This window comes from Anolis carolinensis, chromosome 2 (assembly GCF_035594765.1).
Source record: "Anolis carolinensis isolate JA03-04 chromosome 2, rAnoCar3.1.pri, whole genome shotgun sequence".
Classification (NCBI taxonomy): Eukaryota; Metazoa; Chordata; class Lepidosauria; order Squamata; family Dactyloidae; genus Anolis; species Anolis carolinensis.
In genome coordinates this window covers 245,344,899-245,363,543 of record NC_085842.1, presented here as the reverse complement: position 1 = coordinate 245,363,543, position 18,645 = coordinate 245,344,899, and the positions used below count along the sequence as shown (strand labels likewise).

The 18,645-nt window shown below is 40.9% G+C and overlaps 1 protein-coding gene across 1 annotated transcript in view; it reads right to left on the bottom strand.

Moving 5' to 3' along the window:
- The window catches only part of tmc1 (transmembrane channel like 1), an 89,196-nt gene extending 70,557 nt beyond the window's left edge, over positions 1 to 18,639 (bottom strand). Inside the window, exons 1-4 of the mRNA XM_062969406.1 lie at positions 18,630 to 18,639; positions 13,163 to 13,213; positions 5,565 to 5,826; positions 2,307 to 2,444 (exon numbers count right to left, since the gene is read on the bottom strand). Of these exons, the coding sequence (XP_062825476.1) occupies positions 2,307 to 2,444; positions 5,565 to 5,826; positions 13,163 to 13,213; positions 18,630 to 18,639 (461 nt within the window). The remainder of the gene's footprint in view (positions 1 to 2,306; positions 2,445 to 5,564; positions 5,827 to 13,162; positions 13,214 to 18,629) is intronic.
- Between the last annotated feature and the right edge of the window lie 6 nt (positions 18,640 to 18,645).

Here is an 18,645-nt window from a genome sequence, read left to right as displayed (position 1 = left end):
TCTACTCCCTGAGCTAGCTTATATTATTACATTCAAAGGAACATTAATTTAATTACCAACACAAGGGACATCAATCTTTCATGGACACAGGTATTATTGTCCTTAAATGGCCTGACTTAATAATTAATTGTAGGTGTGGGGTTACAGCTCCTAAAGTGCTAGGTGTACTGTACCCTGGCTGTTTCAGAGCTTGCAGAAGTAGGGAACGAATTACCAGACTGAAGAGGATGCTGCTAAAGAGGAGGATTCAAACGCGTTGCTCAACTTTTCAGTAACAGGTCAAGATGGTTCCAGGCACCAGCTCAAATCTCATTAAAGAGAAATGTGATGTTAATATTGAACAGCCTGGTATCTTCCGGGTCAACCCATTTAAAAGACTGGATTTAAATAAGTTAAATACATTCAATGATCATCAGGTTGCAGCTCTATAAAAAGCATGATTAGGCTGGTTTGGAATATTTGACCCAACAAACCTTCTCTGTGGCACTGTTACCACTGTTAGGGCCTGTGGCAAGGGAAGTGAATGTGGAGCTAGTGAAGCCACTCAGACTTGATTATTCAATGAGCTATCCAGGGTGCTGAATGGGGTTTTGCATTTTGGATAACTTGCTCAAAGTCAAGACTAAGACCTGGAACAGATTCTTTAATTCAAAGATATGGAAGCCAACAGCTTTCCTGATATTTTGGCTTTCTTTTATTCTCATATGGGTATTTTTTTTAAGAATATCAAACTGGTTCATACATGCATTTACCACACTAGATTTCTCAATACCTTGATGATTCACATCTGAATCTGTGAAATTATTTCTTTTTTAGGAAAGCAAAATCAACAAAAAGTCCTATGGCACTTGACTGAGTGTTTTTTCAGCTCTCATAGCAATAGCCTACTCCACTGAATGCAGAAGAAAAATTACTGTTTCTCAAAGGATATCAAATACAGACATGTATGGACCCATCATCCTTTTTCCTTTTATAAACTATATTTATACATATTTATGTGAAGATTTGTCAAATCTATGTATTTTAGTAACCATTATCCCATTTCTAAATCTGTTTGCACTCATTTTTTAAATGCAGGCATTTGAATACAATTCGTTCTTGTCCCACAGCAAGCACAGAAATGTAAAGGTTTACATTGCTTTAGTCCATTTTGAGTCTCACATTAAAATTAAGACTCATATTTTTCTTACCCATCCTTATTCTGCTAGTTTTTTTAATCTATGCTGTTATAAACATGAAAATCTGAAGCACCGTTTAGATTAGCATATGGCCACAGACCAAAAAAAAAAAAAAAAAGATCACCAGGTGTTTTGTTTTCCTCCAATTCAAACCAAACTAATTTTTGCTATTAAACCAAAATTAGGCACCAGGGAAGAAAAAAGAACTAGATGATTTCTGTGAGCAAAACAAGTCTGCCATTCTGGGTTTCCAAGGCTATCAAAGGTGGGTCAAGTGATGACAAGTAAGAGAACTTTTGGTGATGAGGTGGTGTTCAACATTTGTTGCTTCTATTTTAGGCTTTTTTTAATGCTACTTTCTATTATCTTCATTGAATTGTACTATTACTTTGTTATTATGGTAAACTATGTTAGGAAGAAGTGATGAATTGCAATCAGTTGGTTCCTTTAATTCACTAGAATATGATTAATGGACATAGGAGATGGATATTAGAGGACATGTGACTTCATCACTTCAGTAATTCCTACATCAATCTGAAGGGTCATTCCCTACCAGATTTAAGATGAAGAGATCATTGATGAAAGCAGTTTATATGACTGTCTGATTTGTATGATTACTGTGACTCAAATACCAAACTCTGGCAATTGATTAGGACAACCCTATAGAAAACCCCCACATAAAGGCACAAGTTCTCATTAAGAGTGCACCCACATTTATATGATGCTGTCTGGGCTGCATGTATGAATTAATCATGACGGTAAGAGAACTTCTGTTATAAACTCCAACACAATGGTTTTCTGAGGCATCTACTTCCATAGCCCTTTCAGTGTGAGCAATCAAGTGCTGAAAAATCCAAGGAATGCGCATATCATGAGCTTTCTAGATGGCAAGTCTTCAGAAAAATTGATTAAGGGGTTCCCTTGGGCAAATTTGCTCATATGGGGTTTTGCCATTGCCTTCCTCTGAGGCTAGGAGAGTATGGCTTGCCCAAGGTCACCCTGTGGGTTTCCATGGGCATCCAGGAATTCAAAGTCTTAATCCAATGCTAAAACGACTACATCACAGTGACCCTCATACATGAACACACCCTGCAAGCAATGTTTTTGGTTAAGCAAGCCAGAACATACTTCAAAACTTCCAGTTTCTTCTTCATTTTCCAAGATTTGTTTCTCAGTGTGGCGATTAGCTTCTTTTTCTCTTCCAGTGCTTCTTTCAGTTTAGCAAGTTCCTCCTCTGTAAGCTCTTCCTCAGATTCAGAATCAGAGCTATATAATTGAAAAAGAGACGATGGGTAGATACAGGACAAGATCTGAATAAAATGCATGGAAGCTTCTATGGAAAGCTTGTGGGTAGTTTAGGAAACAAGTCAATACTGCTAAATCTTTAAATAATCTAACTCCATAATATTCTCATGTGACTTGAGGAGACCTTTATATAAGCCTACCTCACATGTTCCTCATCTCCATTACCTTGGTCCAGTGGTTCTCAACCTGTGGGTCCCCAGATGTTTTGGTCTACAACTCTCAGAAATCCCAGCCAGTTTACTAGTTGTTAGAATTTCTGGGACTTGAAGGCCAAAACATCTGGGGACCCACAGGTTGAGAACCACTGCCTTGGTCTGCAGAACTGACAATAAGAAGAGCAACTGCCAATTTGCTTGCAACTCCTAGAGTTTTTTTTATATATGCGGTCATCCTGACTGACTCCTGTTCTCACCAGATCAAAGAATTTGGGGTTGTTCTGTTGCTGAGACAAAAACATATGCAGCAAAACTAGGCCCTGGACCTACTTCCTATAACATTCAAGATTTCACATTTGTGGTCAAGCAACAAGGCTCAAAATGGCAAATGTTATTAATAAGGAATAGCACACAAGCTAGAGAAGTTGTGGTTGTTTGATTTTGCCTAAACCTATTGTGAAAGAAAAGATTTTATCTCCTCACTCCTATTTGAAGTTATCTGAGGACAAAAGGAGAAAGTGGAATGGCAGATTATTGAGGATTATGCCTGAAAAATTGGTACAATTGGAACGTATGCCTTTTACACTACCAGGCTCTAGCTCTGTCTTCATCAGTCACTTCCACTGGCCCTGTGCATCATTCATAGAGTTTAACTAGAGTCCTTAGAGACAATGTGATATTATTCCTCATTCCTTTCTGTCATGGCTTGGTTGATGGACATCCCCAGCTAATAAAATAGGTGTCCTCAGCTAATAAGGGCTTGCCTTGAGAGAGATGCTCTTTAAAGCAGTGTGAAAACCAATCAACATTAAAATAATCACTTCACAATGTGTCCAGAACCTCACTGACTTCTAGTATTTGTACATTGTTTTTAATGCTTTTTGCTAAAGTGAAAAACTGAACCAAGTGAGAACCATTCCAATAATTTCCCATTTATTTGGAAACATGTGTACCAGGATATAGAGCAGTGGTTCTCAACTTGTGGATACCCAGATGTTTTGGCCTACAACTCCCAGAAATCCCAGCCAGTTTAACAGCTGTTAGGAGTTCTGGGAGCTGAAGGCCAAAACATCTGGGAACCCACAGGTTGAGAACCACTGGTATAAAGTAAAAAGATGCCTGGAAAGCCTTGGTTGCCTTCATCTGTTCTAAAAGGTGAAAATGAGGCTCTGCCTCTACCCTGAAAAGAAGTTGATTGGATCCATCTGGATAAGACAGATGGAAGCTCAGGTGGAGGCTTGTAAAATAACATTCATAAGATCATTGTTCTTTGCGGCATCCACATGCCGACATTCTGGCCCAACTTCACTTTCCCAATTTTCAAAGCAAGTCCCATTTAAAGAGTGCCGCAATGAATGTAATCAGGACATAAGTGATAGATGGTTTTGCCACACTGCCTTGCAGCTGGTAAACCAACCAAGGCTGCATTATACAGTTAAACTGCATTATATTGGTCTATGCTGACCATATAACACAGTTTCAAACTCCACTATATGGCAGTGTGGATATAGCCCCAAGAGCAATAACACTATCCTTTAAAAAGAAAGAGAAAAGGAATTATACATAAGTATAAGTCTGCTATATGTAACAAACTCTTTGGAACAAAACATATAGACCTTTCCTTTAACCTGGACTTCAGTATTGCCATATATACTCATGTATTTATCAACCACAAAAATCTGGGCTTACCTATCCATAGCTCAATGTGAATACTGTATCTTAACTCTTATAGAAAAAGGAACCATTTCCTTATGTGAGTGGCAAAAAGTGAGAGCTTGATCCCTACCAGAAGAACCTAAAAGAATCCCTAATCACTTCTACAGTACTTGACTTTTTAAATGTCTTGGCAAGGTAATGGCAGCAGCCATGGCATTGGTGCTTTCCCTTCACCTTAGACATGGGTCATATTCAAACCCATAATTCCACCCACCCCCCACATTCAACCTGCTCTGACTTGTACATGAGGTTGATTTATACATGGCCACATATAGTAATATTCTTTGCCAGTGCCTTTCAGTGCATGCATCATTCGAATCAGTGCCCTTTGCTATTCAGTGTGGTTCAGACAGTGCCAAAACCATTTCTAAAACCTTTTTTCTTCTCACATTTTGACTGTACATTTTGTTTAGACTTCAACATGTAATTTTCTGACAAACCTCCTGCGGGTTAAAATCTGTGATGAAAGGATTCTCAGTTGTAACATTTTGTTTTTCATATATATATATATATATATATATATATATATATATATATATATATTCAAGCCCAAAAAAGACTGCAGTCTGGCTAGTCACTCAGTTAATTCTAAAAAGACCATGTTCCTTGAGAAAGTTGAATGAACATTTAGCAGTTATTTTAATTTGTTTAAGGATTTCTCCAGATGTTATTAAAAGAAATAGTGGAATTGCCAGATTATTTTCAATTGTATAAAGGCTGTTATTTTTTTAAGAAAAATAAATAACAATTTAAGGGTCTCAGCCCCAGAAAACAGATGCCTTTTAGAAGAAATCATAGTACAGGACCTACCATTCTGTCATCACCTGCAGTGATGTCAGCTGAGGTGACAGGGCACTGAGAGAAGGGGAGAGTTGGAAGCCCCTCTCCTCTGCTCTGCTTCCCAGCACATCATGTAACTACGTCCAAAATCCCTGCATGCGATGGTGGATAGGTAGGACGCATGACGGAAAGGGGGAGGGGACTGCCATCCTGTTTCCCTATGCCTCCTGAGTCCGAGAAACATGGGATGGCAGTGGGGATAGTTGTTCCCATTGGCCCTTAGTTGGGAGATAGTCCAACTACTGTGACAAAATTTGGGGCTGAGCTGCGTCTACACCAACCTAAGCAGCCAACATAGATATGGCCTCAGTTACCACATCAAAAAAAATGGAATCATTGCCATCCAAAGAAAATAACCACAATGCATTACCTTGACCCTTTTCTCTTTTTGCCTTTCCTTTTCTTCCTTTTCTTGCTTTTTTTTAAGTCCCCTCCATCCTTTGCTTGGTTTTTCCTGCTTTTACAGGTTTCTTCATATTGAGCAACATCAATTCCAGCGTCCTTCAACCGCCTTTTTTTGTATTTTTTCCTGCGATCTGCAGCAGTCTCTCCGTCCTCCACCTCCTCTTCCTCCCCATCTTTTTTCTCTCTGTTCTTTCGACTGGCTTCTCTTTTCTGTGGAAATTCTTCCTCTTAAATAATAGGGAAAGGATGGGGAAATGTGTTGGCTGAGATCCTCCACTGCCTAGCATAGCATAAGAATGTGTGACTCTCTACTCACACACCTCTGGACTCATATGTTTGCTGCAACTTCCCTCCCCCCAATGAATTCCCATTATGTAGTTAGTGAAGAAAAGGGAAGGAGGCTAAACAAGTTTTTAGCTATGCTCTAGATCCATGGTTTTCAACATGTGGGCCCCCAGATGTTTTGGCCTTCAACTCCTAGAAATCCTAACAGCTTGTAAACTGGCTGGGATTTCTGGGAGTTGTAGGCCAAAACACCTGGGGACTCACAGGTTGAGAACCACAAGGTGCAAAATGATGACATCTGTCAAGATCCACCAGGCTCTCAGCAGATGATGTCATCAGGATTTCAGAACTGCATAGCAACAGCACTGTTAGGGAGGGGGCATCTTTGATGATCTCTGTGTCTTTGTGTCTGCCATGGAGTGCCATGATGTTGTGCATGAAAGGGTGGAATTGAGGTCAATAAAAAAGCCAATTTGCCCACTCCCATGCCTAATTTTGGTCACAGCTTCATGGCCCATCCTCCTGTCTCCAATGCAGTGTGAGCTTTGCTGATCATCTTGGGACTGGGTAGGAATATAATAATAATAATAATAATAATAATAATAATAATAATAATAATATAATTTTATTTTTGTACCCCACCACCATCTCCCCAAAGGGACTCGCGGCGGCTCACAGATATAAAACCAGCATACAGTGATATCAAATACAAATATCAAATACAAAAACACACAAATAAATTTAAAAGGCATTAAAAAATCACAATCATTATAAAACACATGAAAAACACAGCAATAAAAACATAAAATGAGCTGGGCAAAGTGCACTGAGTGAAACTTGTAAACAAGAAGGAAGTTAAGGTGCTACAAGGTCATGGGAAGAACCTTAAACTGGGGTCAACTCTGAGGCTATGTCAAGGAGTTAACCAACAGGTACAACTGGTCAGAAGAAACTGCTAGTACAAGGGTTTAGCATACAGTGGGCGGTACTTCTTCAAAGGCCTGTTTGAAGAGCCAGGTTTTCAGGCTCTTCCTGAACACTTCCAAGGTGGCAGCTTGCCTAATTTCCCTGGGGAGCGTGTTCCAGAGCTGAGGGGCCGCCATGGAGAAGGCCCTCTCCCTTGTCCCCAACAACCGAACTTGTGACGGAGGCAGAAGCAAGAGGAGGGCCTCCCCCGATGAACGAAGAAATCGTGCAGGTTCATAGGGGGAGATGCAGTCAGAAAGGTAAGTGGGTCCCAAACCGTTCAGGGCTTTGTAGGTCAACACCTGCACTTTGAATTGGGTCCAGAAAATAAACGGCAGCCAGTGGAGCTCCTTAAACAGGGGAATAGACCGCTCCCTGTAATTCGCTCCTGTTAGGAACCTGGCTGCCGCCCGCTGAACTAGTTGGAATTTCTGGGCCGTTTTCAAAGGCAGCCCCACGTAGAGCGCATTGCAATAATCCAATCTAGAGGTAACTAAGGCATAGACCACCATAGCCAGATCAGGCTTCACGAGGTATGGTCACAGCTGGCACACAAGTTTTAGTTGTGCAAAGGCCCTCCCAGCCACCACCAACACCTGAGCATCAAGTGTCAGTGATGAGTCCAGAGGGACCCCCAAGCTGAGGACCTGCGCCTTCAGGGGGAGTGCGACCCCCGTCAAGCACAGGTTGCCACCCAATACCCCGATCGGACATACGACTGACCTGGAGGACCTCTGTCTTGTCAGGATTAAGCTTCAGCCTATTCGCCATCATCCAGCCCATCACAGCCACCAAGCATTGGTCCAGTATCCAAGGGGCTTCTTTGGATTTCAGTGGAAAGGAGTAGTAGAGTTGGGTGTCATATGCGTAGAAATGGCACCGCACTCCAAAACTCCGGATGACCTCTCCCAGTGGTTTCATGTAGATGTTAAAAAGCATGGGGGACAGAATGGAACCTTGCAGGATCCCGCAGGTCAATGGTCAGGGGTCCGAGCAGGTGTCCCCCAGCTTCACCAACTGGGAATGGCCCTCCAGGAAGGACTGGAGCCACTGCAGAGCAGTACCCCCAAGGCCCATCCCGGAGAGCTGTCCCAGAAGGATACCATGGTCGATGGTATCAAAAGCTGCTGAGATGTCCAAGAGAACCAGCAGGGTCACACTCCCCCCATCCAGTTCCCTGCAGAGGTCATCCACCAAGGTGACCAAAGCCCCATCAGTACTGTGCCCAGGTCTAAAGCCGGACTGTGATGGATCCAGAAAATCAGTGTCATCCAAGAACCCTTGGAGCTGAGAAGCTACCACCCGCTCCAGGACCTTGCCCAAAAAAGGAAGATTCGAGATTGGTCTGTAGTTATTTAGGATGGTCGAATCAAGAGAGGCTTTCTTCAAAATTGGCCTCACTATAGCCTGTTTTAGGGCAGATGGAAATTTGCCTTGAACCAGTGAGGCATTAATTATACTCACAAACCAATCTCCCAATCCTCCTCTGGCCGATTTTATAAGCCAAGAAGGGCAAGGATCCTTGGCACAAGCGGTCGCCCTCACAGCTCCAAGGATCTTGTCCACGTCATCCAGGTGAACAAGCTGAAACGAATCCCACAAGATAGGACAGACAGGTGCCTCGGTTAACTCACATGGCATTGCATCAAAGCTAGTGTCCAAGTCATGACGGATCTGAGCGACTTTGTCTGCAAAATGGTGTGCGATCTCGCTGCACCGAGTTGCTGCATCCTCGGGTGCCTCCCCACCCTCAGGAGGGTGGAGGAGCTCCCCGACAACACGGAACAACTCTGATGGTCTGTTAGTTGCAGACGCTATGCGGGCAGTCATGAAGGTCTTCCTGGCTGCCCGCAAAGCCACAGAGTAGGCCCTAATAGCAGCACTAACCCGTGCTCGGTCAGAGGCGTCCTGAGTCTTCCGCCAGCGGCACTCTAGTCCTCTTCTCTTGTGCTTCATCACTGCCAATTCCTCTGAGAACTAGGGAGCCGAAGTGACTCTGCGCAAAGAGAGGGGACGTTCAGGAGCAATCATGTCAATTGCCCTGGACATCTTGCTATTATAGCGGTCTACCTGGGCATCGACAGGACCATCAGCACCCAAGACAGGAGAATCCCCAAGAGATCTCAGGAATCCGTCAGGATCCATCAGTCTCCTGGGGTGGACCATCTTAATGGGTCCCCCACCCCTGCAGAGGTTTTTTGGGGACACGGTAAGTCTTAGACTGATCAGGTGATGGTCGGACCATGACAACGGAAGGATTTTTTCTTTTCCACTCCAAGCTCACCGTCCATCGCAACAAAAACCAGGTTGAGCGTGTGACCAGCTTGATGGGTGGGACCAGATATCATTTGGGACAGCCCCATGGTCATCATGGCAACCATGAAATCTTGAGCTGCACCTATTCTCCTTTTTCCTGATGTTTACTGCTGCTGGATCACTTGGGACAATTGGCAATTGGTAGTTTCTGTAAATAGGCTTTCACTTGGTAGGTAGCAGGTGGAGAATATAAGAGTTTTGGTGTACACTTGCCACCCTTTTGGTGGAGGCTAGCACTCTGAAACTGCTTCTTTAAGTCCTGGGACTAGGGATGGGTGGGAAAAGAATCTATCCTTCAGGCAGATCTGAGTTTTTTGCTTTCACCTATAAAATCCTGGCACTTGGGCAAGATGAGTGTCCTGGGCTTGACTTCCAATCAATGGCCAACAAGGGAGCAACCCAATTATTGGATTGTACTTGGGGCTCAGGATTTTTTCCCCAAGAGAAAGCTGAGGAGGTAGTCAAGAGGTGACACCTGGCCTAAGCTAAACCCATATCAAGTTATTTCTTGCTCTTTTCCAAGCTCATCAAAGTTAAATACATTCTAGAGCAATAAACTGGCCCTTATTTATTTGTGTCTGGGTCTTAAAATAGCCAAGTACTTCTCCAATTTCCACTAGCCACAAAATAATAATTCAGGGAATCATCACAACAACATGATAAATCCCAGGAGGCAATTCTGGCCACTGTGGAATATGGAAGAAAAAACAAATCTGAAATAATTTTTAAAAAGCACATAACCAGACATAAGTTGGAATTCAGTTTGAGTATGGCATATAAAGGACATCAACCATTGTTTGTCAATCATGGGTATCAACTAGAATGGTACCTTATTAATTTATTACTGTTCACTTTTCACCACCAATTTCTCACAAAGCTAAATCATTAAAATCAAAACAAAATCACTAATATGAAAAATATTATCAAAAATAATGTTTTGCAAGAACAAGTAAGCATTACTTGGTATGCAAAATATGGTCCTAAAGCAAGGATAGTAGTGGTACAGTCTTCCAGGGCCCTTTTTGTGCTACACAATTATAGCATTATGGTTCCACTGTTATTGCAATGACAGTGTTCTATGGAATCCTGGTATTGGCAGTTTAGGGAGGGGTACTTCTCAATCAAAGTGCTCCAGTATGTCCCCCAACTACATTCCCAGGATTCCTCAGAAGGTTGCCATATGCAGTGGCATCACTAAGGTTTGTGTCACCTAATGTAGTAACTCATGGGGTCCTCCCCGTGGATGTCCTCCCATACCAGACCAGGCCATAATATTGCAATGCAAATGAGTTTTTAATAACATCTGGCAGGCCACACAATACCCACTTTTGCCCTAAGATTTGGCTTATTTTTGTGTAGATGATTAAAAGTAACCACATAGATCCCCGATGCCTAAAAAAAGAATGAGGAAATTAAGTTACTTTCAACACAGTATATCTAAGCTCTGCTTCAATTCACCCTAAATTGGTGTCATCTACAGTGTCAATGTATTTTATTTTATTTAGTCCTCTGGAAGTATATTTGAAGGGCTGTCCAGTTCCATGATAAATACTTACCAAACGAGGGAGTAGGAGCTCTGAAGTTACCACCTACCAACTAAGGGCTGATGCAAAGAGTTCACTTAATCACTGTCTTCCCCACTATGATGAAATGGATTAAATTTCTTTTTTAAGTACAGTAGAGTCTCACTAATCCAAGCCTCACTTATCCAAGCCTCTGGATTATCCAAGCCATTTTTGTAGTCAATGTTTTCAATATATCGTGATATTTTGGTGCTAAATTCGTAAATACAGTAATTACAACATAACATTACTGCGTATTGAACTACTTTTTCTGTCAAATTTGTTGTATAACATGAAGTTTTGGTGCTTAATTTGTAAAATCATAACCTAATTTGATGTTTAATAGGCTTCTCCTTAATCCCTCCTTGTTATCCAAGATATTTGCTTATCCAAGCTTCTGCTGGCCCGTTTAGCTTGGATAAGTGAGACTCTACTGTATTATAATTATTTCTTAGGCCAAGAACTCATTGCATACTGGCTGAGTAGAAAGCCTCGCCAGCATAATAGGGCAAGATCATTGCACTTGGCATTGCAGAAATTGTGGTTCTCATTGACATGGGGTCCTTCTGCACGGATCCACTAAGAAGACTCAATCTAGCATCCTTGACACTAGATGGAACCTGCAATAATAATAATAATAATAATAATAATAATAATAATAATAATAATAATAATAAAGGCCTTGGCCTGCACTTAAACACAATCGGCGCTGACAAAATTACCATCTGCCAGCTGCAGAAGGTCACCTTACTGGGATCTGCTCGCATTATTTGCCAATACATCACACAGTCCTAGACACTTGGGAAGTGTCCGACGTGTGATCCAATTCAACAGCCAGCAGAGTGTCTGCTGTGGACTCATCTTGTTGTGTTTCAAATAATAATAATAATAATAATAATAATAATAATAATAATAATAATAATAATAATATCATTGATGTCGCCATCCCAGGTGACAGTCGCATTGACGAAAAACAACAGGAAAAACTCAGCCGCTATCAGGACCTCAAGATTGAACTTCAAAGACTCTGGCAGAAACCAGTGCAGGTGGTCCCGTTGGTGATGGGCACACTGGGTGCCATGCCAAAAGATCTCAGCCGGCATTTGGAAACAATAGGCATTGACAAAATCACGATCTGCCAACTGCAAAAGGCCACCCTACTGGGATCTGCGCGCATCATCCAAAAATACATCACACAGTCCTAGGCACTTGGGAAGTATTCGACTTGTGATTTTGTGATATGAAATCCAGCATGTCTATCTTGTTTGCTGTGTCATACAATAAAATAATAATAATAATAATAATAATAATAATAATAATAATAATAATAATAATAATAATGCATAACCACGGGGTCCATCCCCATCCCAAGTTGCTCTTTCACGAATTGCAGCACTTTATCAATTACCTTGTGTTTACAAAAGTCACTTGCTCACTTTGCCCAGTTCGTTTTTATGACTTTTATCTTGGTGTTTACATCATGTTTTATTAATCTTGTCATTTTATTTTTATATGCTAATGTGTAAATTTTTATAACTGCACGTGTCTTTTGATGTGTTTTAGTTTGTTTATTGCATTTACCTGGGCTCGACCTTATGTAAGTTGCCTCGAGTCCCTTCGGGGAGATGGTGGCGAGATATAAAAATAAAGTTGTTATTATATTATTATATTATACTCCACCACCATCTCCCTAGGAACTCAGGGTGACTTACACAATCACACACAAAGATGCCATACAAAAAATACATAATACATAAAATAACATGCTTGGACTATCTCAGTTGCCTAGGAGTTAGCTTGGAGTCCTCATGGCCAAGTCACACCGAACATAGTTCAGTACCAGTGGGCAACCACCTTCTAGGCCCCTAATCCCCCATATGATGGTTGGCATCCCTCCTACCTGAGTCTTTGGGGCAGTGAAGACTAATGTGCTAATGTGAGCCAAAGTGCTGCTTGCTAAGGTGGCTGGGAGTGGGAGGAGGAAAACCTATACTAAAACTACCCCAGAAAAATCTGATATTTTGTAAATACAGGTTTCATGTTTAGAGACAATATGCTTGCACAGTGGGAAATCTTCACTTAACACAGCATTGTCATCTTAGGCACTCAACTAAAATAATTAGTGACTTCAATGCTGCAGTGTTTTGGTATATAAAAATCATAATGATAAAGTAATTACATACCGAGGAATCTTTTATGTATGAAGATCCCTTTGTTTAAAATGTGAATAATTGCCCACAAGGAGCTGGCACTTGAATTCCTCCTGTTTGGTAAAAGTCTACCACAGCCTGCCCCAACCTTGTAGCCTCCAATAGTGTTGTTGGACCATGTTGATCAAGAATGACCAGTTGCCCTCCTAGATAACTGGAGGACACGAAACCGAAATACAAAATATACATTGTTCACTTCGGAAATACTTGTAGCATATCCTTACCTTCTTCACTTTCAGCATCACTACCTTCGTCATTATCAACTTCAACTTCCTCTGTGGATAAAAAGCAAAAAATTCACTTCATTGTGAAATCAAGAACATGGTCACTTGGGAAGAAAAACTGTGACTTTGCTAAATCTGCTTAGGTGCCAAGTGTTGCTAGTTGACTTCAAAACTTGTTACCTTTTTTTCAGATTGGGCCTGTACAGTATTTTAAACAGAGTAAGCTTTCCTGCAGCCCTTTTGACAGTCCTTGAAATGAAAAGTGTATTGTACATTCGCACAGTCTGTTAAGCACACAGAGAACAAGTCTGCTTCTGCAAATCCCCAGAGCATCACATAAACCTGATACATTGCTTGAAGTTTTGAATATTGCAGGATTATATACAGAGGCGATTACCCATGTAATATATAGTCAGTGTAGATAATTGTATTGTATGTTGAATTAAAGAGGAAGTTATCTACAAAGAGAAAGAAAAACAGAGTGGAAAAATAGCAGAAGAACTTTGTGGCATGAATAGAAAGCAACAGCACCAGCAAATTTATAAGATAGAGTGCATTTGTAAAGGTAAAGGTTTCCCCTGACGTTAAGTCCAGTCATGTATGACTCTGGAGGTCGGTGCTCATCTCCATTTCTATGCCGAAGAGCCGGCGTTATCCATAGACACCTCCAAGGTCAGTGGTCGGTATGACTGCATGGAACGCCGTTACCTTCCCACCGGAGCGGTACCTATTGATCTACTCACATTGGCATGTTTTCGAACTGCTAGGTTGGCAGGAGCTGGAGCTAACAGCAGCCGCTCACGCCGCTCCCGGGGTTTGAACCTGGGACCTTTCGGTCTCCAGCTCAGTGCTTTACGCACTTCACCACCGGGGCTCCAGAGTGCGTATACACTGTAGAATTAATGCAGTTTGACTCCACTTTAATGGCCATGGCATAAAGCTATTGAAACATGGAAGTTGTAGTTTTAAAAGTCTTTAGCCTTCTCTGCCAGAGTACTGGTACTTCACCAGACTACAACTCCCAGGATTCCATAGCATTGAGCTGTGGCAGTGAAAGTGGTATCAAACTGCACTAATGGTACATTATAGATGCACCCATAGTCCATTATATTTAGGCTGTAATTCTAGACAAATTTACCAAGATGTAAGCCTCATTGAACTCAGTTGGTCTTACTTCTTAATAGAAATGCAGTGCAAGGACTACATCAAATAAACCAAATAATAATTATATAGCCAATGCAGTTGTCTTGATTTAGTCCACTACCAACACAGACACACAAGAACAGATAAGAAAAACAGCTGGAAATCCCATGTGTCACATCAGCACCAAATTGTTCTAAGGTTAAAACCACATGCATTAATTTCTGGTGGACATTTTAAGACTTTTCCACAAGCCTTCAGCCATGTTAGTCTCTAATTTCATTCATAATTTGGATTAAATCTCCCTTAGTTTTATTTAAAATTGTGTGGCAAATATATAATCTATCAGGTGAAAAAAAAATAGCAATCAGCACTGCTCAAGAGAGGGAAAAATTATGATATATGTAGCATGGCGAAAAGATCAGTTATGTCAAGTCTTATTTCCTTGTTAGAGGTCATTCTGAATATTCAGAAAAATCTGAATAATTTGAAGAATGGTGTTCAGAAAGGCAGATATGTGAGATGCTGAAATTCTTTCCCCAAAGCTAACAGCATGTTCTGTTGTTTTCTACAACATCTGCATAATCCCCCATCCCCAATTTATGCAAAAAATGTTACATGATATCAACACTGGAATGTGAAAATTAGCTCTCTTTTGTTTGGTTTGGATATATGCTTTCCATTGAAGGCTGTAACTGGATCCACGTTTACAAAGATCGCCATTGAGCTCTTGCAGTGATGAAGACAGATGCTTCTGTAAAGATGTTTGGGCATGCTAGATGAAGGCATTGTCTTTTATTTGCAAGGAATGATCTCCCTGATCTACTCACAGCCAAAATGGGGGGGGAGGGGGGATCCCATGGAAGCATTCTAAAAAATACAGGATTGACTGTGCAGTTGATCCTGAGGAATACAAAGCAATAAGCAAGCAGCTGGAGGTTCCCGATATACAATGAAACATGTATTACATGCAGATTCTGCAGAAATCAACATGCTTTTATCTAAACCAAATGAAAACAAGCCACTGTACATAAAAGAGGGTTTAAACTCATCATCAATGTAATTGATTGAATTTAATTAAGCACAGCAGCTCAGAATAACTAACAAGCCAAGCAGAATGGGCACGATAATATGTTGATCTAAACAAATTGTGTGCTTATCCGACTGGTGACAGAAGAGGGAAGGAATCCCATTTCTTCCAAATAATAGGAAGCTGTGTGTTCATCTAGCCAGCCAACACAATGTGAAATAAGAATAATTTTGCAAAGGATGTAAAGAACAAAGCTAGCAGCAAAGAGAATAGGGTATAAATCTGGTCAAAAGACGAGGAAGAATGATGCCTAAGCATAAAAGTAAAAAACAAAAAGGCAAGGCTTGGAATGCACAATTTCAAGAACATATACTCCAGATGAACTTTTTTTTTTTTTGGCTTTACTTTCAGAAAAGTCTACAATGGAAGCGAACTATTTATAGACAATTTATAGCCCTTCAGTAAAACACAGCTGCTCTCTTGCATTAGAACAAGCATGCCAGTTCTTCAACAGTCTTCATTTGCCTTTTCAAATATGAATGACGTTTGCCACGAAATGCACTGCCTCTGGACAGTCTTCATTTTAATACCTTTTAAAAGATCATACTGTATGTGCTGATCTTTGCTTATTGATATGTGCACTGCTGGTTATTTGCAAGTAATGGAATGTGCATGTATACAGTCTGGGGTTTCTAGGCTTATATGAGGCTTTCATTTGAATTCATATAAAGCTGAAGACATATATACTCCCAAATGTCCCCAAGCACCTGGAAGGTAGATCTCCATACATTGAGAATGAAAGCCTGAAGATGGCTTTGTAAACTGCTTTTAGTTTTTCAGGATGTCTGATCATGGGAGCTCTAGGGTGCTTTGAATGCAATTTCCTGCTTCTTGGCAGGGGGTTGGACTGGATGGCCCATGAGGTCTCTTCCAACTCTACTATTCTATGATTCTATGATTCTATTACTGCACTGATATGAATCTGGTTAGGATGACAACTCTGAACTTCAACACATAAACTTCTGTGATGTTACTGGTCATAGGAGTCCCTAGAAGTGGGGCTCCCATGTGTGGACACATTTCCCCCTGCATTAGCACTCCATGAGTGCAGAAAAATACATAAACTAAATGGATGCTGTTCAAGTATTCACATTGATTGATTAACAAACAGTAAAATAAAGAATCTGGGTCTCTTGTATAACTTTTATGGGGTAAAAATATTCATAGAAGTATTGTGCTATTCAGTACAGATGTAAGCAAACTCTAGCAAGTTCAGCCTCATCTATTAGACTTATAGTCAGCCTGCTATATTTGCAGATGTGACTTTTTCCAATTCGATTATTCACAAATTTAATTAATACGGTCTCTCTAGAAAACTCTATATCCTCCAACACAATTCTGTGATTAACTCCTTGCTGAAACTGACCATAAAGTTGTGCCGGAGGACACAGTGATTGCTAAAGAGGTGCTCTCTCAGGTTTAAAAAAATTGTTTTAAATTAGTGTTTTTTTCCATGTTTGTGGGGGACCTGTACCCCTAACCCCAGGAAATGTGGAGGCTGACTGTGCAAGTAGTTCAATCTATAACAGTAGAATTGCGCACTTTAAGAAGGTAGAGATAAGATGTATAATTAAAATTGTCATTACCATTCCCCGGTGAGGCAGTTGGCTTTTCACTTCTAGGCATCCTGACTGTATTTCACAAGGCTCTTTGCGCTCCTGCCTGCATAGGCAATTACCAGGATAAGTAGTTTGAGATAAAGTATCTAGCACACCAACACACTTTTGTCTGTCGATGAAAGGGTGCTGGTGCAGTTTCATTCTGTGAAACATTAGAAGGTACTAATTTCCTAAGTCATTCATTTTTAATGAATCTTTAGTTTGCCATTTAGGGGTGGTGTACAAGGATCACTAGGGCTGAAGGGGTTGTCTTGCCTTGTTCCCCTCATGCAGAGAAATGGAATGACGTTTCTTCTCGAAGAAAAAATCTTATTGCAAGTGGCACAGAAGTAACACCCGTTACTGAGGTGTAGAGCTGAGATTTTGCCAAATATTGGAAATCACACTTCCGAGGCACAGCTCCCAAGTCCTAAACAAATAAAAAGCATACTTCATCCAACAATTTGTGAATTATCATTTTCATTTAAGTCTTGGTTTGGGAACCAAATGCAGCCTTCCTGGCTGTCTCATGTGAAGTGGAACATTTGTTTTCAGTAGCTGTCAATCAATGCTCCCTATTAACTTAAAAAGAATTCTGCACTTGGCTGGTGGCTGAAACTCAAAGTTGTTCACAACTCTTCAGGTCACAAATGTCTACTTTATAGGTCTAGTTCTGTGTAGGCTGTGTAACATTCCATGACTCTGAGGAAGTGGAATGTTTTCTCTGCTTCGATAAAGATTAAAGCAATGCCTAGCTAGAGCATTTGAACTTGACAAAAGATAATCTGGTGATCCGTCTCCTTGGAAAGAATTTTCAGATGATTGAAGCTCAACACACCACCACGTTAGGATGCTCTGAAGAGATGAGTAGAGAAGGGGGTAGAAGGCAGGCTTTACTTTCCCTGGCAGCTAGGGATGGTGTCATCTAGTTCAAACTTTGAAATGTACTACTGGAGAAGAGTTCTACAGATATCATGGACTGCTAAGAAGACAAATAAATGGGTCATAGAGCAAATCAAGCCTGAAGTCTCCCTTGAAACCAAAATGACAAAACTGAGACTATTGTATTGGATATATTATGAGAAGACAGGACCCATTAGAAAAGATAATGATGCCTGCTAAGATGAAAGGCAATAGGAAAGCGCAAAACTGCATTGTAAGGGCCAAGCCCCAAGTTTGAAGGGTTCGATAACAAGAAAACTTGTAGATCTCTTATTTATAGGGTTACCATCAAGTCAGCTTGATGTCTAATAAATACAATCGTGATGATGATGATGATGATGATGATGATGATGATGATGATGATGATGATGATGATGATAATGCTTCAATCCATTATTTTCTTTCAGTGTCTGAGAGATAGGAGGAGGAGGAGGAGAAAAATAACATTTCTTTCCAAGGGCCCTTCCACACAGCCATATAACCCAGAATATCAAGACAGAAAGTCCCACAATATCTGGTTTGAATTGGGTTATCTGAGTCCACACTGCCAAATATTCTAGTTCAAAGCAGATAATGTGGGGCTCAAGTGAATCAAAGAGACAGAACACTATGTTTTAAATCTCTGAAAGGCCTGGAATAGGGTTGGGGATCATTTGATTCTCCAAGTGTTTCAGAATACAAATTAACACTTTCTTACCATTGCCCATGCTGGC